This window comes from Syzygium oleosum, unplaced genomic scaffold (genome assembly GCF_021117445.2).
Source record: "Syzygium oleosum isolate NSW1041296 unplaced genomic scaffold, Sole_v2.1 Sole_v2.03, whole genome shotgun sequence".
NCBI lineage: Eukaryota > Viridiplantae > Streptophyta > Magnoliopsida > Myrtales > Myrtaceae > Syzygium > Syzygium oleosum.
In genome coordinates, this window is record NW_026607487.1 from 20,477,405 (window position 1) to 20,497,044 (window position 19,640).

A 19,640-nucleotide genomic window follows, 5' to 3' on the forward strand; every position below is an offset into this window, starting at 1 on the left:
ACTTTATAACTACTGCTTCAACATATTCTGCCAAGGCTTCCCAAAACCCAGTGAGAAAATTAAGTTAAAAATTTTCCGATTCTAATGTGATTTGGGTATCTTAAAGAACGGGAATGTTGGCAAGATTGCACTCCATTTGCACACACTTTCATAGAAATTTGTCTCGCAATGGATTCCTATAAGCCTTACTCTGAATTGAGAATACACTGAAACAGATTCCACCCATATTGTACACGATCTTCAACTAGCTAGTAGCTCAGGCATTAAAAAGAGTGATATAATATAAGGTTGAAAAGGAACTATGAGGGCCATTTCGCTGAGGGGGGCTGTGTATGTATGACATCAGAACAGAAGCAGCGAGAACTCGGAATCAGACAGTCCACCATACACGATTTTCCTCCACCTTTTTGGTCGCATATGTTTGTCTGGTTTTTGTTGGGCAAATCTGTCACATATAGTCGGATTATCCCATGAGGACCCTTCTCTGTTCCTCTCCTCTAATCTATTATACTCAATCGACAAATGGGGGAATAACAGCAAGATCCCCGACCGGATCACCACCATTCTTTTTAACAGTGTCGAAGTGGGCCCTCGTCTGTATGATCTTGCTCCTGATTACTCAATCTTGTTTCTTAACAAAGGTTTTGCATTTATGATGAGTGAGACTGAGACTCCTCATCTGATGCGGGCCTCGTTTTGTCAAACCATTTGTTTTTTCCCTTTAAATAATCTCGTGAAGTCATTTGGAAAATGCTCTGCGACCTGTTCAACCTGTGACATTGAATCTGTCGTGCCATATCCCAACTGGATTGTATCTTATTGCTTACCTTTTTGGCCCAAGTTTCACGCGGTCTGCTGAATTTCTAAGGACTTTGCTGTATCAGAAGAAGCATACTTTGGCTGCTTGACCTACACTCTTCTCTGTAATTTGTGAGCCGAGTCTCGAATCTTGATGGCTTAACACTTCGTTGAATATTGCTGTGTCAATGTTATTTTGGTGGGTCTAGACTAGTAGGTGAATTTCTCTCCACATAGGAAGAAAAAAAAGCTAAAAGAAAAGGTACAAGAATCGAATAATCGGTAGAGGTTCCATTTCTTGGGGGGCTGAAAGGGAGTTGTCTAGGTTGTGGAGACTGCTCGTAAAAGCAAAGCTTTGGGGTGTCACACGCTCGCACTCACCGAGAGAGGCCAGGCCAATCAATCATTGCAGTGTTGCTTTCTGTATCTTCTTTAATGCGTACACCTAACGACTTGTGGCCTTCTGGGCTTGTGGTCCTTCCCCATTCGCAGATGCATATCAGCAAAATCCGAGAAGATGTGAGGTGGAATAGGAGTAGTACCCATCCATCTCTTCTGGTTAGTGAATGAATATCTTTGCTGGGCCTAGCTTGAAATCTAGGTGTTAATTGTTGTCCTGGGGCTTTAGGATCTCGATGGGCCTTGAACATCCACGGGCTTGCTTGCCCTCTCACGTTGTAGTTCATTAATAGTTATTGGTTCTTGAACATTGCTGATTAAATGCATTTGGCAGCATAGAGGGAGAAAACAATATCATCTGCTAAATGAATGTGTATTGATGCATTCCTGTTTACATTATGTACCCACTAATACGATGAATGAATGTAGTATTTTTCACACGTAACTATGTCCAACTAGAAATTCTAATAAAAGTGCTTCCTCTATAGCCCAATGCCATTCGGTTCTCTTCAGCCCCTTCAACTCTGACCCAATATGAACTCTCCCCACCTCCCAGTCTCACAAGCTCTTTTGCCTCCACTAAATGGTGCTCTCTTTTGCTAATTTTCCTAGCCTTCAACCCCATCTCCGAAACTACAGCTCTATTTGTCTCACCACTCTCTTCCCAATCCTGATAATTTGCCAGGGAAGACACATAAGGACCCATAAAGAGGCACTCCAAAGCCATTCTTGCTTCTGTGAATTCGCCAGGACCTGGAAAATGAAGCTCCATCGATTCGAACAAGGCTTGGAGGTCCACCAATTTCCCTTCAAGGAAAGCTCCATATCCATTCCTCTCTCTCATTGCATCATCCTCCATGCCAATCCCATCACCAACAGTTACGACCCCTTGGTCACTCCTACTGATAAAACTCTTGGCCACTTTTAGAAACTCGGTCGCATGATTGATGACGTTCCTCCCCTTTCTCATGTGAGGGAGCCCCAGCATGCAGTTAAAAGCTAGCCATTCCCTCCCTCTGCTCTTGTTTAGCTCTGCTACAAGGCCTTGTATGTTGGTTTCCTCCATCTTTAGTCTCAATCCAAGCGATTGAGCATGTTCGGTCATCCGCCTATTTATCCCTCCAAGCCTTTCTGTGTCTGAGCCACAACTTCGATCTTCTTCCACCCACCTTAGTGATGTCAAACGCACCGCCTTTTGTCCTCGTTTTACAAGTTCCTCAAGAAGAGGTGGCCATTGCACCCCTTTGCCAATGTCAAAATCGATTATGTGTAGTTCATTGGTATCCTCAGGCATTGCATCTAGAATTAGAGAATTTGCAGTGAAATGAGCAAACCTACCAACAGGATATATTTGATAGAAGGCATGAAATGCTGCCTCCAAATTCTTCATGGACTGTCTAAGGTAGTCTCCCTGACCATCTGAAGCTTCGATCAAGTAATATGCGACACGCTCAAGGGTCGTGCCCATTGGACTACACTTTTCCCTCAATCGTCTTGAGATTTCTCCTGCTAGTACTTGTTGTTCAGCCTCTTTGGCCTCTCCAAAGGCCTTAAGGAGGTGGAAAATGCTCAGTTGGTCATCAACTTCCATATCTTGGCTAGGCAGGACGATGGATGCTTCAGCTGAGACGGTGCTAAAAGTTGGTTCAACTGATGTGAGGTTCAGGGTCCATGAATCATCTTCTTCAGTGAATTCTGAAGAAGAATTGCTTGCACTTGGCACCCACTCACATGCTTCATCAACCATATCAACCAATAACGTATCAGGGAAACTGCTATCGATCACCGGCAAGTTGAGCGAGTACTGTTCCTCTGGAACGACTGCTAGAAAATCATCGTCTTGGAAAGGTAAAGCTCCAATCTCCCCTGTAGACGAAGAGAGCGGTACAGAAAAGGAAGTATCAGGTGAGTCCTCGATGGAAATAGTCGGAGAATGAAACTCGAATCTGCTCATCTCAGCATGCACGCCCTGGAAACCCAGCTCGACCGCTAGAAAAGGCGAGAAGGCGGTGAAATCGTAGTTCAGCCACAAGGGGTGAACACACTCAGTCTCCATCTTTTGCTGATTGATTTTGATCAGAAGGGCTTGGTCTGTCAAGGCCTTAAGGATTTGCTACGTTTTATGGCTTAGATCATACGCTAGAAACCAAACTGCTGATGGAAAAGGAAACATTAAAAAAGTTGTATCAGAGTCCGGCTAGCGTTGCATGTCCACACTTTCTCCACACTTCTTCTGTTCCACAGACCCACAGACTCACGTTTCCCCATTCGAGGCATCTTCCTCCTTTGGCAGCTTCTAGGAGAAAGCATTTCTTGATGCTGTCTATGACCAGGATCGTCATTCAAGGCAAGAGGAATGTCTGTGTTAGAAATTCCAAGATGCCAAAACACAGGTCGGATTGCATGGAACCCTTTCATTCGATGAGGACTCTATTCCGCTAATGAATTGTTTATTTGATGGATGGACGAGCCTTTCAACATCTACATCTCTTTCAAGGTATTATATTAGAGGCACGATTGCTGCTATCCTGTCAAACTTACCCACCTTGAAAGAGAGAGATTAAAATATTGGTCCAACCTGATGTTTCAGTGCCTGAGTGAGACCATCTGGCCCATTTGATTCAACTCTGAAGCAACGCATAAATTCTGATTTATATCTCTGTAGTTGATCGATCCATGCCTTAATAAGATGGACCGGATCCTTGGAACTTCATGCTTCAGTAGCCAATATCCTAAGATGCTAAAGGGACACGCAAATATTAAAACCCGCAACACTAAAATTAAATAGCTTCATGGTTGTCCGATACCAACAAGCATAAATTGGAGGATAGTCGTGTCGGAGACTAGTCTTCTTGGTGCCTCATCCTTGAAATGCAAGAACATCTCCATTCTCAAACTGCAACTCGGTTTCAATTAATTCATGCTCACACTCAATCTTTTCCTAATTTTCATTTACTTTCTTTACTTACGATTAATCATCCTATAAAAAGACGCTCTAGTTTCATTAATCCTTAAACTTTATATGATATCACACACATATATTATATACCCTGCCGATACGGAACGATGCACGCACTAGTTAAAATAATGCACAATTTTATCTTCCGTGGAACTTTACATTATCTCGCACTATAGTCTAACGTGTGTTCTTACTGAGCTAGGAAAATAATGAAAATTAAATGGGAAAATGACACAAATAGTCCTTGAACTTTGACTCAATATGCAATTTGATCCTTGAACTTTGAATTTATTCAATATAGTTCCTAAACTTTAACCCAATGTTCAATATGGTCCCTGAACTTTCAATTTGTTCAATGTGGTCCCTGAACTTTTGGTACATGTTCAATATAGTCCCTGAACTTTATAAAAATATTCAATGTAGTCCTTCCATTAATTCAAGTTCATGGACTATATTGTACATTTTCATATAATTCAGGGACTAAATTGAATATTTACTAAAAGTTCAGGGACCAAGTTGAACAAATTGAAAGTTCAGGGATCACATTGAATATTGGGTTAAAGTTCAGGGACTACATTGAATAAATTAAAAGTTCAGGGACCAAATTACGCATTGAGCCAAAGTTCAGAGACTGTTTGTGTCGTTATCCCAAATTAAATCACTAGACAAGCCTATTTTGGTCTTTTTCCCCTCTTCTTCTTCTTCTTCTTTCCTCCGGAAGAGATACAGAGCAGAGATCAAAAAGCCCACAACACAAACTTGAGAGTCGAGAAAAAATGGCAGATCGCAGTCAGACTCCTCCTCCGAGTAGCAATCAGGATTCGGACACAGACGCAAACATCAGTATTACAGTTAAGTTCGGCGGAAGATCAATACCTGTCGCTACGTCGCCGGACTCGTCGATCAAAGATGTCAAGTCCCTCCTCCAGCTCCTCACCAACGTCCTCCCTCGTGGGCAGAAGCTCATTTTCAAAGGTTCGTCTCGTCTTCCGTCTTCTAAATTACTACCCGCGATGTCGTCCTGTCTCCTTCGACATCATGCGTGATTTGAATGTGCTCATATTAAAGGGAAGATTTTGGACGATTCGATGACGTTGAGGGCATCGGAGGTGAAGAGTGGGGCCAAGGTCATGCTCATGGCTTCCCAAGGGCTACATCAAGGGGTATTGTTTTTACCGCGTTCCCCTTTTCTGGTTTCTGAAAATTCTGTGATTTTGATCGTGTCTGTAGCGTGCAGAATCTTGCCTTTTGTTTCACGTGAATGCATTCATTTTAGAGCTTTTCAGCTTCTTTCGCCTCAAAATGTTGGTCTTTAGATTGCTATCTGCCCTTGGTATCCCTGAAAATTTTGTCTTTCGGCTAACAAAAATGTTGAGCATGGAGCGCAAATGTTCACATAGGGAGCCCTTTTTTGTCCCCGGGATTTATCGATTAGTGGGTCTCTGGAGATTGAAGTGGTAGACTCTTTTTTAACAGGAAGGTCCCATTTTGAAAGCAGCGCGAGCTCAGCCAATTATAAGGGGGACAAACCGTTCTTACGATGTGGCAAAAGAAAAGGCTGCGGCTACTGTTGATAAGACGCATTTGGAACGGTGGAAAATCACTGGAGTTGTTGCATTGGCTGAACGCAATCTGGAGGTATTAATGACTCCCTTATTGCTTGAAGAAGAAAAGTCGTTGTTTAAGAGGCGTAAAGCTTCAAGATTATTTAGTTGATTTTACTTACCAAATCAGATTCACATTTAAGCTCCCAAACTTATATTAATTTGTTCTTGATGCTTGGAACTTAAAGTTCATACCAGATGAGGTGTGGGCTTGTGGACCTTCTACAAGGATCCTCGATATCTCTAACAACTCTCTTGAATGTGTGCCTCTACGAATTGGTAGTTTGACTTCCATGCAGGTACTTAAATCTTCATACCCTGTCATTTCTACTCCATTTTCAGTAGCATTTCTTCATCAAAACTTCCTTTCCCTGTGCATCTACACCTTGCAGAAGTTGCTCATGAATGCTAATGGGTTATCTGATCAATCCATTAATTGGGAAGGTCTATCATCTCTCAAGTTTCTGACAGTTCTATCCATGAATCAAAATGAGTGAGTAGGCCTTTCCTAATGAGTTTATATAGCAGAGTAGCTGGAGCACGTGTTATGTCCATTGCATATGCTAGTGGTGGTATATGAGATCGTTTGGACTGTAAAATTTAGCAGTCACTGGCACAGGGATGGGAGAGGATCCAGTTTGATTGAAATGGCTGCTGTATCTGAGCTTGATTTATTTGTCTTAATGCAGTATGTGTCCCAATAGATGCCGGAATAATAGTTGTTCTTGCTTTCCATTTAATTCCTCAAATATTTGTTGGGGCCACATTACTTGGAGCGTTTCTTCCCCCCCTTCCACCCTTCTTTCATTGCCTCTTCTAGAAGTTGATCTCTGTTAAGGGTATTCCTTGCTTTACGACTCTATGGATTTTAGCTTCCAGTGCTGATGCCAGTTTGATGCAGCTTAACAGCTCTTCCTCCTGCACTAGGTGCTATAAGTTCTTTGAGGCAACTTTATGTTGCTAACAACAAGCTAACTAGTCTTCCCATGGAAATAGGACATTTGACTCAGCTCGAAGTGCTGAAGGTCAACAATAACAGGTGAATATGCTAAGGACAATCTCTTGTGCAGATACTTATTTTGGCAATCAATAAGGGATGGCAATATACCACCATATTCTTCTTTGTATCATTTCCTTCAAAGTAAAAGGTTCAATTTTCTTTTTTATAAGAACTCTGAAATTTGTTTCAGATTCAGTTTAAAGACCACATCTCAAATGCAACCTCGAATCTTTGTGCTAGGAATTGAGATCGAGTGTTTGGAAGAAATGATTCGATAAGGGGGGAAAAGATGTTGCGCTAGATCTGTATTTTTAACTGTTGGGTCTTCTACTTTTTCAGGATAAGCACCCTGCCTACACAGATTGGCGACTGCTTTTCCCTTGTAGAGGTTACATTGGTTTTTCTTGTCCTTTTCGTGTCAAATGGTTCAGCTCTTTTAGAACATGAATTTTAAAGTGTCTACTTTCTTCATCCAGTTTGGGTCTCATTTCTCGTGTAAAATTGTATGGTTTTCTTGATGAAGTATGACATTTTGCAGGTTGACCTTTCGTCAAATCTTTTGGCAGAACTGCCTGAGACTCTTGGCAACTTGCGAAACCTAAAGGTCTATATCCTCCTTTTTGTTCCAACTGTTTCTTCCTTCCCCAAAACTTTTACATATTTTTTAAAGTCAATTCCACTGTGGTATCTACTTGTGTTCTCACCTAAGAGGAAAGTAGAAGGAAGACAAACATGGGGAAGATATAAGTTGGTCTTTCTGCATACAGCAAGGAAAAGATTCGTAATCTATTTATCTTTTTTGCTTTTGTTTTGGACTCTGGTGGTGGATTTGGATGCATATACTTCATATTGTCACATGCGTTTGTCTGTTTGGTAAAGTTGTAGGTATGCTGTAGTTGTGCTGCGGTGTTTGCTGCTGCAACTTGTTTGTTTGATTATATATTTTTAAAATCTGCAGCACATCAAAACTGGGCAAGGCAGCTTACAAAAGAACTGCTGCAGCTGTGAAGGTGCTACAGCCATACGGCTTATAAAAGCTGTAGCACCCTTTTCCACAGTAGTAGCTGCTGTGGAAAAGCTGCACCAAATAGGCATTCACAACTGTCATATTCTTATAGATAGGTAGATTAGATTCTTAGTGGAAGTCACCTTAGTTCTTGAAGAGTCCTGCTTATGACAGAAAAACTATAGAATTATGATCCTTTCAAAGATTTCTTCCTTGGAAACTTAAGTAAAATTTCTAGTAGCTTCTGCCTATCAATTCGCATTCTTCCAAGCACCTATTTGTGATTGGTGTCGACTTTTTGCTTCTCTATGCTTGGCCGTGAGTAGAAAGGATAGCCTCTATGCAGCCTTTGCATGCTTTACCTGCTGATTTTCTGATGATTGGTCGCATGAATGCTGCTGTGCAGGCGTTGCACCTTAGTAACAATGGGCTCAAATCACTTCCTCGCATGCTATTTACTACATGCATCCAGCTCTCTACATTGGACCTCCATAACACAGAAATCACGGTGGATGTTCTCCGTCAGGTGTGTACCCATCCTTTACCACAACCATCCAGTAATTCAATGAGTGGCATCTTGTCATCTCATAATAGCTTACGTGGCCAGATTGAAGGATGGGAAGATTTTGATGAACGTCGGCGCTCGAAGCATCAGAAACAACTAGATTTTCGAGTTGTGGGCTCTGCTGAATTCGATGAGAGTGCTGATAAAAAGTGATGATCCAATTCTTGTGATTTCAGGAAATGGGGGATTTCTAATCTTGCTAGTCGACCATCTTAATGATATAATGGAGTATTGATTTTCATCAAAGGCAACATCTTCCCGTGCATGGATTATATATGACAGGCACACTAACAAATGAAAGATCTTCTATCTTCATAGCAACAATTTTCTGTCGGGATTTGTCTTGGCTCTTTGGCCTATTTTGTTTAGTGTGATCGTATGGGAGTTGAAGATGCACACTCCAAAGGAGATATTCTGTAGTATAATGTTAGGGCTTGTAATGTTTCGCTTTATAATGGTTTTGTGCGTGATTCAGACCGTCGTATGTAGCACTATTACACTACAATAAAAAAAACAGTGGACGTGTTGTACTTAATTATGACAAAATGTCTTCACATCCAAACCGAAGCTGTGAGTTTAAAGATTGCTACTTAGCGGCATAAGTGGTGACTTTTTTAAAATTTTCTATATTCTGAACAGATACTGCCCGAACCCGTGCAATACGGATTCAATCTTTATAGGAAAAATTTCAAATCAGTACCTAAAGTGAGGTTATTTTTTCAAAAAAGGGTCCAAAGTGGACGTAGTATCAAATAAGGATTGAAGTGCTCATCAGTCTCAAATAAAGATTTGAAATGTCCAATTAGTCTCAAGTAAGGGGCTGGGTTCGCCAGCCGGTCAATTGCTCACCGGTTGGCAAGCACGTGATTGTTCCAGCAATTGAAATAAGGGCAGTTTCATCTTTTACTTTTTAATATTTTTTTGTTTCTTTTTCTATTTTTTTCTTTTTCTTTTCCTTTTCCTTTTCTCTCTTCCCTCCGCCGACCATAGCCGGGATCGACGGAGGTCGCTGGCCTCAGGCGGAGGCTGCCTAACGCCGGCGAGGGCAACCCAGGGTTGGGCGAGGGTTGCCCTTACCGGCATCGGGCAAGGGCGAGGGTTGCTCTCACCTGATCTAGCAAGGGTTGCCCTCGCCAGCGTCAGGCGAGGGTCGCCCTCTCTCACCCAGCCCAGGCGAGGCGACCCTCGCCTGACCCTGGGTTGCCCTCGCCGGCATCGGGCAGCCTCCGCTTGAGGCCAGCAACCTCCGTCGGCCCGGCTATGGCCAGCGGAGGGAAGAGAGGAAAAAGAAACAAAAAAATTAAAATGTAAAAGACGAAATTGCCTTTGTTTTGACCATCGGAACAATCACATGCTTGCCGGCCAGTGAGCATTTGACCGACCGACGAATCCAGGCCCTTATTTGAGACTGATTAGGCACTTCAGGTCCTTATTTGACACTACGTCCACTTTGAAACATTTTTTAAGAAAATGACCCTACTTTGAGTACTGATTTGAAATTTTCACATCTTTATATTAGGGCTGCTGCAATAGACGATTATCACGGGGCATGTAATTTTAAGTGATCCACGAATCACCGTTTACCTATCTGCTCACTTATGGTACAGTGGTACAAAACTGATCCCAGAATCTATCGCGGACACCTAAGCTAATAGACGATACTGATCATTTATTAAGAAATCAAAAGACCTAAATTGATCGGCTCTGTTCGCTGATTCACTGAATAAGTTAATTCCATTGCCTTAACCATTTCATTCATGCGTATCTATATTGATAGATACACCTTTACCTCACTCCATGATTAGAGCGCGGTGTTGACTTTCTCCTTGTGTGGAAAATTTCACTCATGCATGGTTTCCATCAGCTAACAGGTCAAAATTGCTCAGGTAACGAGGTTCGAAAAACTACAAATCATTAAAACATACATTGCACGAGATATCTCATGCAACATTATAGTACCATTACGAAGGGCCAACCATCAGATAAATTCACGGTAACAGTCTTGTGATAAAATGAAATTCGATATAGATGAATTTCAGACACTGGGAAAAAGAAAATGTTCTCCTGTGTGATAAGGAAGGTTTCAAGGCAATCTTGTATGCTCGTACCAACAACCCCAGAAAAAAACAGCTAATATCTACTCTGAAATTGACTTCTACAGATAGGATGTGATGAGTCTAAGAAAGTAGCCCAGACCTCGCACGCATCATCCTCGCATCTAAGAAAATACATGCAGCTTATCGGAAGTAAATGGATAATTGGGGGATGTCAATATCATTGTCCTCATCATCCTCGCACGCAACAACAACATCCAAATGACGACGATATGGGGGGATTTCTACCTTGGCCACTTCTCTAGCCAAATCAACCACCTTCTTGTCCATTCGATCTCTATGCCTAGGGAACATACTGTTATACAGGAGGGAACTTCCACAAGAAATGCTATAAGCATTCAGCCCCTTATCTTTAAGCCATTGGAGAAGTTCCCTCAAAGTGGGATTATCTTTGACGACCCACCTGTCCCAAACAGTCCAGCTCATATCACGATGATTGATGACCTTGGGAGGCACCGGCTCAGCCATTGAGAACAAAGGCAATGCCAAGTTGGCAAACGTGTTACGGTAGTCCTCCAACTTGTGACCTCCAGCAAGAACCTTGTAGAGATCCAGGCAAACAAGACCAGTTGCCATAGCTGTGGAGGTTGCAATAGCAGGAATAATTCTCCCAGCAATAAACTTGGCTTTCAGCTTGTCAACTTCTGGAATGCTGTAGTTCCTTGCTCTCATATTGGCCAACCCAGCAATTAAGTCCATGTGATAGTTTGTATCATCATCCTGCATAATGCACAAAGCTCTCCCTTAGTTAACTAATTAATATAATAATTGACTAATTGAATCCCAAAGTGCTTGCAGAAAGCGTGCATGGTGAGAAAGCATACCTTCTCAAATTGAATAGGTTTCATCTTGAAACCCGGAGCCAGAATCTTATAGCACTGTTCCAATTTCTTGATCAGTTCATTGATGACTGCAGAGTCGTCTATAGATGCAGCGGAGAGACTGGTAGCCTTCTCATCTGTCACTATTTTTGCATCTTTCTTTGGCTGGAAATCCGGAACCATCACCTTGTCAACGGCTTCAGCTAACTTCATGGGATGCTTGACCCAGTCAGGAATTGGAATTCCAAATGTCTCAGCTCTAAGAATTGATGCCGCCATAACAAAATAGAGATGACCAATATCAGATGCTGAGAACAGAAGAGGGCGAGGGAATCGCTTTGGGGCTGACCAGAAAGGGGCCCCTGTACTGGTTGCAGCATCTTCAGGGAATGTGTATATCAACTGCCTCACGCGATTGGCAAAGTAATCTTCAAACCTGTCAAGAAAGCAGAACATCAGCCCATATATATTATAGTGCAAATCAAGTCTGAGATCCAAGATGAAGGCAAAAGATGAGAAACTTACTTTAGACGAGCCCAGGTAATGCAATCTTCAAATGTTTCACATCTCTCCTTCTCCAGGCACTCAAGAACATGTTCCAGCGTATCTCGTGCCTGGGCATCGCCAGCATTGCTCATTGAATTTGTGTATTCCAATGGGCTGGATAGATATGCATTAACTTCAGCAGGAGTTTTCTCAAGCAAACCCTCAAACTCAGATCTAGCCCAAGTAAGACAGTGGTCGATATTGTGAGGGAAAGAATGAACAGTGCACATGGGTGCTTGTTTCTCAGGTGGATCTCTTGAGGCACCATAGTTTTCAGTTAGGTGGGGGATGACCATTTGGGTATTGCATTTGGCACCCAGAGTTCCTGACTCCAGCAGTGGCTTTTGGAAATATAAGCACCTTTGATCTACATACAACCTGGCATTAACATTGTCTAATGCATTGATAACGACACTCAAATTCTCCCAAAAGGTGTCATCAAATACATTCTCCGTTTCAGGGCCAACGCGATTCTGAAGTGCTTCAACCTTGAGATGAGGATTAATTGATGTTGCAGCAGAAGCGGCAACAGTGGATTTGGCCTGTCCAATATTCCAATCTCGAAATAGAAACTGCCTGCTTAGGTTACTCTTCTCAATAACGTCGTCATCAGTGACTGTCAGCTTACCTTGATTGCCACATGAAACTCCCATCAGGGCTACGTTCTTTAAGAACTCGCAACCTAAAGCGCCTGATCCGACGATGAATACCTTGGCATCCTCCAGTTTCTTTTGCAACTTGGACCCGAAAACAGAAATTTGTGCATCATAACGGCAATTTTGCCGTCTAAAATCGCTAGAATCCATTGGCTCCACAGGAAGAGACTCAACTGAGTCAAAATAGAAAAACTACAAAATATATATATTCTTAGATACGAGCCCAAAAAATTCACAAAATTCACAAGTGAACGACCGAGATATATATCTCGAGGATGTGGTAGACAAATTCCATTAATAGAAGCAAATTCTTGATGCAACTGATTTAACAGCATTACTTTTTTGGGCTATTAAGATTATAAGATATACAAAAGTAGAGGAATCAGCCGATATTCAACGAAATCATTATTAAATGTTGTGGACACCTAAATGCTAAAAGAAAAGCCGTATACAGTTAAACATGCAATCATTTGAACAGAACCACCACAGGATGTTTCCAAAGAAAGGAGTACCTGAAACAATGGATGGAACTTTCCTGAACATGCCTTCACAACCTCTTGCCCAACAATCCCACCAAACATGGCAGCCATGGGATTTAGAACTGCCTTGGCACCAAAGGCAAAATGCCTGAGAAGTTTAGGATTTATGTCTTCCAGCTTCCCATCTCCCAAGTTCTCATTAATGGTAGTGGCGGTAGTTATAAGTCGTTGAGCATCCTCTTCTGAACCAGCAACAGGGTATCTCCCAAACTCAGAGACGAACTTGTCCAGGGCTTGAAACGCCAAATGTAAAAGCGGAGGTCGATCAAACTTAGAAAAATCGCTGAGAAGAAAATCACCAGGATCTTTAAGTGCTTCTCTCAGTGGCCTAAAGTTCAATACTTTAGGCTCTTTTACTTGTGTAACTATGCCCCCTTTTTCGTAAGTAGCATACTTGGTGGTATCCTCTTCAAGAATGAATGAGTAGGGTCTTGCACTTTTGATTTTCCTTGGTTTTCCATCATTCAATTCACTCATACCCTGAACTTCCGAAAAGATTACAAGATCCCCATCTTGAAACTCAAGCCTTTCATCGTCAACACAGGACACTAAAGCAGGATTGTCGTTACTGATGGATGCGATGATGCCGCTGTGTGGTTCCTCCCCATCAACATCGACGACTGTAAACGCTGGGCCAAAATCACAGAAGACAGAGCCAAAAAGGCCTCTAACTTCAGCTTTAATGAAAGATATCGGAGGTTCATGAGTATGGCAATAATCATTAAATTCAATAGCTTGCTCCAGACTGGTATCTGTAAATACAACCGCCTGCACCGCAACATATGGTGATTAATGGATGCAAGAGTCACAAACACTAGTACATTCAGAAAACATGAGTAACAATTGCTTGGTTTCGGTGTCCTTTGTTGTTGCAGACACAGAGAAAGAGAGAAGGACGAGGGGGGAGAAGCTACTCGACCCATATTAAATTACTCCTGGATACAGACAGAATACCAGCAACAATCCCTTGGCAATGTTAGGTTTTGTATTACTTATCATCTGCTATCAATCCCTAGGCAATGTCAGGTTCTGTTTACTTATTATCTGCTATCAGCAGCTTGTGGTATTAAATGGGGTAAAACAGTGCATTAGCATTTGACAATACAAGTCAATGCCACTATGAGAGCAAATAAAATGTGGAGGACTTTTCAGTAATCAACTGATATTTTCATTACCAATGTTGAGTCTATATCTCATATCATGCCAATTGTAGATAATTGCAGCACAATCCATGTCCATCTTAAACCTTCTAATAAGAACTGTCTCCTGTGGCTTGGCAGACCAAGTTAAATGGACGACTAGCAATGTCATTAAAGATGTGAAATAGAAAAAGGAAACTAAAATGACACCTTACATCAGATGGATATAATAAGATAAACCGAAAAAAGTTGACTCAGCGAACTCAGCTTATTTATTTGCAAGACAAGAAGAAAAATGGGACATGAGAGAGCAAGCTTGTTCCATGACAAGTAAGCAGAAGGATACACATGAATCCAAACCTAAGAACTCGTGGTGTTAATTAGCTTAGACCACCAATTGGTCAAACCCTCGTCTCTGCAGCTTACAAAACCTTAACATGAGAGCAAAAAGTTACAGAAAATCGAACCATTCACAAAAAGTAACTGATCAAGTCCATAAACAACAGGTAATCTGATAGCTTCAGAAGGAGCAGTAGAATGTTTGGACAATTATTTGGTCAAATAACAGCAGAGTCATGTTCTATGATCGTAATACTCATAGTTTGGGCCAATAAAATTAATAGCTCGTTAATCCTTCGATTGATCATCGTTTTAATTAAGTTAAACAGAATACTGCGAAATGCCAATAGTGACAGTGAAACCAAGGAAATTAGTAACTTCATCCCTTGATGAATAAGAATCAGTATCACTGATGTTACATAGAAGTTCCATGTAGTCCTCTTTTAGGGGATAGCATAATATTCTGTTAGAAAGAACAAGTAACAACATTTCTCATCTCCAGGTCAATCCCTCCTGTGAGAGATTCATCAAAATCTTAATGCCAAAAGGAGCTTGTTCTCAGAGACTGCCAAATACTGTCAACATAGGGTACGATTAGTAGGGAACTTAATCTAATATACACTAAGAACTGCATGAGACTACTAGATATAAAGCGTCAGAACTTGATCGAGTCTATAACTGAAAAAAGAAGAAGACCTCATTAGCACAGAAGGCTTCATTTTGTTGTTGTTTTTTTACAGTTGTAGTGTCCACACTAAAGGTAAATAAGAATGTTCATGTAGATAATTATACATATGAGGTTGCATTACAATGATCTACACTGAACAGTTGCGAGTGTTTTCACGTAGTTCTGACAACTGGTAATAATTAAGCCATGTCTCGGTCAGGTTTCTCTTTATGAATAAGCCAGGATATGCGCCGCGCATGTCATGCATCTTATTTCATCCTTCTTAACTTGTAGATGGGTATGACCAAAAATTTAACCGATAATTTATAATGCATACCTGAAAGTCAGAAAGTTGTTCCTTAGTCAACTCTGTTGTTATGGTATCAATGGCCACTGCATTGTTGAGCTCCTGCAATTTCTGAACAGAAGCAAGAGCCCTGTTTTTGCCAACATCATTCTCAGAGAAAATAAAATTGCTAGACATATCCCAGAGTTCCACGGTCCCCACATCATGTAGAGTCACGGACTTGACACCAGCAAGAACAAGGTTTTTGGCTGCAAAAAATAGGCGGCAATTGAGAACAGCAAATTTAGCACCTTCATGACACTCAACATCCAGGCCCATCACAAGAACAGTCAAAAAAAGAAGATCATGCCCACAACGGTTAATAAACAAATGCTTGAGGCGCAATGTCAGTAATCTGGCAACATGTAACAGCTTACCTTCTTTGTCATTTCATTAGGTCAAACAAGAGTAGGTCACAGCTTGTGGATCCAAAACTGGCACTCAACACGAGATTCATGTTGTACAGATCAACATACAGAGTCAAAGATCATTCAGACATTGATACTGAAATAATTACAAGGTAATTATAAGGCTTGAAGGAAGTCCCATTGGTGCTAAGAGTAGTGGAAGACGAAATTCATCCTAGTCTACGGCTGCAACATCTACTCTTTCTAATTCCCTTGGTTTACTTCTCTTCACATGTGAGTATGCACGGGCGCATGTGTGTGTGAGTTCTGTTCTGTGAGTTTTGTTTTGCGAGGGCGAGGGTGAGGGTTGTTGGGAGTCCAACCATTAACTTCGGGATAAACAAAAGCAACACCATTCGCGAAGATAGATTCATGAGCAGCATAATCCAAGTTCTCCATTAGATCCACTGATCTCATCCCAGCAGTAGAGTAATCCAGTCAAAACAATAAGATCAGATGAACAAGAAACAATCGATTAAATCACAACCAAAGTCTTCTAAAAAGTAGAGAAGGATATTGCCGATCAACAGCACAACTTCGAAACGCGCATACCAATCTCAGCGCCGAGGCCTTGCATCCCCGACACAAGAACGTTGGAAGCAAACAGCCGCCGCATCGTCTCGCGGCCGTACACCGCGAGCTGCCTGCTGTGAAGATCCTCATCAATATCCGCCGAACCCGAGTCGCCCAAAGCCATGATCGACGATCCCGTCACGCCGCTGCTGTTGCAATTGCTGCTGTTGCTACTCTGGATAGCGATGCTGGAGCAGTCGCTGGTGTTGGTGGCGGTGAGCACCGCAGATCCGAAACCACCGATCCGAGGCTTCTTGTGAAAGGATGCACTCGCAGCGCCGTTGTCCTCTTCTTCTACAACCACTCCTTCACCAGTTCTCTTTCTAGGAAGCATATAGAAAAGTAACCTGCCGACAAAGCCATGAAAACCCATTACCACAGCAAAACAGCGCGAATCGCACGACCTAGCGCAAAACTACGTCTCCTAGCATCGCGAAAACAGCTCGAGCAAAAAGATCGGAGCCCCCAAAACCACCGCATCATCTAAAGCCATGGCAAACCCACACCAGGCGTGCACGTAACTCCGATTTCCACCGAAGAAGCAAGGTATAAAGGCTGAAACCTCGAGGGGTCAACGAAGGAACGCACCGATTAGGACCGGCTGGGAAGAATGGAATCCGTGAGAAATGGGGAAGGGAGAGCGTCGGCGAAGGTGTCGTGCGGGAGGGGCTTCGATGGTGCAAGCGATTGTGGGGAGATCGTGATGCGTTGGCTTCATATAAAGGACGAGACGCGGTGGGGGGGATTGGATTTTACGAGATTGGGGTCGGGCTAGGGTTTTTGGGCGGAGAGGACAGGTGATGGGTAGAGGAGGTAGGCTTCGGCACCATCTCTCTCTTCTTGTTGGAGCGAGAGAGAGAGAGAGAGAGAGAGATGAGAGAGAAAAAGGGAAGGACAGAGTTTCGGTGTTGTACAGTGCGCGAGAAGGAATTGAGGGTTTCACTGATAAGTCAGCTCGCGGCTGGGTGGTAGGGTAGGGGCCGGTTGCCGGAGGAAAAAGGCATTTTTGTGGAGGGAGGAGAAAAATCATTTCCGTCTATTTTTTTTTTCATTTTTAATTTTAGTGACATAATTAGTCTAAGAAAATCGAATGACGAGACTAATTTCCGCGTTGTTTTTGAATAATGACACAAATAGTCCATAAATTTTAATTCAATATGCAATGTGATCTTTCAACCTTTAATTTGTTCAATGTGATTCCTGAATTGTAGTCAAATATGTAATGTGGTCCATGAAATTTTAATTTGTTCAATATGATCCCTGAACTTTTTATACATGTTTAACTTAGGCCCGTTTGGTTCGATTTCGGGGGAATGCAAAAACCTTTGGGCTAAAAGGGTTTTCCGAAATGCACGTAGTATTTGGTAAATGTTTTTTAAAATCAACTTGGACTAAAGGACTTTTGCTAATTTTTTTTAATAAAAAAAAATGGGTTATGGTGGAGCTTAACCACCAGCCAACCGCCGACGGCCAAATCCGGTCGCCGTCGCCGGCTAGATCTAGTCACGCGGCCGCCGCCGCCTGACCTTAGGCGAGGCTACCTGAGGTCGCGCGACCTCAAGCGTCGCTTGGGTCGCGCAACCTAGGCAACGCCCGAGGTCCAACGACCTCAGGCGGCGATCGCCTGAGAGTCGCGCAACCCTGGCAATCGCCGCCTGGGGTCGCCGAACCTCGGGCGTCGCCTAGGTCGCGCGACATAGGCCATCGCGTGACCCATTCGACAGTCACCGGGGTCGAGCTAGCCCTCAGGCGGCGGTCACCAACTGCCGAACTTATCTCTTGGGAAGATGAACAGTCGTGATGAACAGTGCAAATTGCATTCTGAAAATGCAACTTTTCAAGGCACCTCTACTATTGCATTGGCCAAAAGTCCATTTGAGAGCATTCCAAATGTAATTGCATTTTCCTAAAGTGAGTAAAAAAAGTTATAAAACACCATTTGCATTTTGCCAAAGGATTTTAGAACCCAAATGAGCATTCCAAATGCTGAACCTAACGGGGCCTTAGTCCATGAACTATATGAAAATGTTTAATATTGTCCTTCCAATAATTCGACTTCAAGGATATCGAACATTTTCATGTATGGAATAAACATTCAGAGATTATATTGAATAAATTGAAAGATTATGAACTACATTGCACATCGAACCGTGATTCAAAGATCACATTAAATAAATTAAAAATTCATAAATCATATTATATTTTGAATTAAAGTTCAACGTTCATTTGAGCCATTTTTCCTATTACTTCCCTTGCTTTTCCATGCTAGAAATCTTAGAAAACGTCAAATCAAAGTCACCAACTCTCAATTGCTCGATCAATTTGACTGCCCTTTTAAGATTAACTTCGCTCCATTCAATAATAGCGTGTCGGTTCAGATCTGTATACAAAAATTTATGACTAATCTCTAGAAAAAGGTTAATAACCCTAATTTTACCTCGTTAATAGTGCTTCTTATTTATAATAACTACAAAACTACGTTAAATTGATTGCAGGGATATGTTCGTGTAGCAAAGAAAGTATTAGGGAACATTTGTTTGAAGGAAACTGATAGAAAATTAATCGATTTACGAAGAATATTATTCGTGAAATAAAAATAACAAGCGTAAATTGAGTAAAAATAAATTTTCCTTCTGACAAAAAAGAAATCACTTTTCCTGAACTACCAAACAAATGAAAATTAATCATTTTCCTTGCAAATGATTTCCATGAAAAATATTTTCCTTTATCATGAAATTTTTAGCGAAACTATTTATTTCGCGGAAAATGTAATATTTAAGTCATTTTTCAAGAAAATGACAATATTTTTCCAATGTTTAGCTGAAATCTAAAAATGAACTAGAATAAATTTTTCGTTGTTTGCATAGGCACCGGGGTTTCAGACTTGGCCTCGATGGACACAGGCGCAAGCACTAGGATTTGGGCATTGGCACCACGGTCACAAGCCCGGCCTCAATGGACCTGGGCCTGAGCACCAGAAATTTAGTCCTCGACTCTGGTGACCTAAGATCTACTATTGGGATTTTCATGCCAAAGCATAAAGTTTGTAGTCCACTCTTCTATAGTTAGAGAACCCACGTTGATTACTTCTGTAGTTAGTAGCTTTTCCATTTGTTAGTTGCAATATGAAAATACATAAGTTTTAACATTACAATTTGGAAA

At 41.8% G+C, this 19,640-nt stretch overlaps 3 protein-coding genes across 3 annotated transcripts; 1 reads left to right on the plus strand and 2 right to left on the minus strand.

Annotated features, from left to right (window-relative positions):
• Window positions 1–1,642: 1,642 nt before the first annotated feature.
• On the minus strand, window positions 1,643–3,253 carry LOC115683773 (protein NODULATION SIGNALING PATHWAY 2-like). The gene has a single exon (XM_030608381.1). It carries the CDS (start codon window positions 3,251–3,253, stop codon window positions 1,643–1,645), a length of 1,611 nt encoding a protein of 536 aa, XP_030464241.1.
• Window positions 3,254–4,854: 1,601 nt separating this feature from the next.
• On the plus strand, window positions 4,855–8,786 carry LOC115683940 (LRR repeats and ubiquitin-like domain-containing protein At2g30105). Its single transcript, XM_030608610.2, has 10 exons — window positions 4,855–5,131; window positions 5,225–5,319; window positions 5,633–5,794; window positions 5,949–6,059; window positions 6,153–6,253; window positions 6,662–6,799; window positions 7,100–7,148; window positions 7,299–7,364; window positions 8,173–8,292; window positions 8,374–8,786. Exons 1-10 carry the CDS (start codon window positions 4,933–4,935, stop codon window positions 8,482–8,484), a joined length of 1,152 nt encoding a protein of 383 aa, XP_030464470.1. The 5' UTR covers window positions 4,855–4,932; the 3' UTR covers window positions 8,485–8,786.
• A 1,762-nt stretch (window positions 8,787–10,548) lies between these two features.
• LOC115683941 (ubiquitin-activating enzyme E1 1) lies at window positions 10,549–16,866 on the minus strand. The gene is made up of 6 exons (XM_030608611.2): window positions 16,458–16,866; window positions 15,490–15,707; window positions 12,981–13,775; window positions 11,792–12,660; window positions 11,270–11,702; window positions 10,549–11,165 (listed from the first exon to the last, which is right to left on the minus strand). Exons 1-6 carry the CDS (start codon window positions 16,849–16,851, stop codon window positions 10,569–10,571), a joined length of 3,306 nt encoding a protein of 1,101 aa, XP_030464471.1. The 5' UTR covers window positions 16,852–16,866; the 3' UTR covers window positions 10,549–10,568.
• Window positions 16,867–19,640: the final 2,774 nt, after the last annotated feature.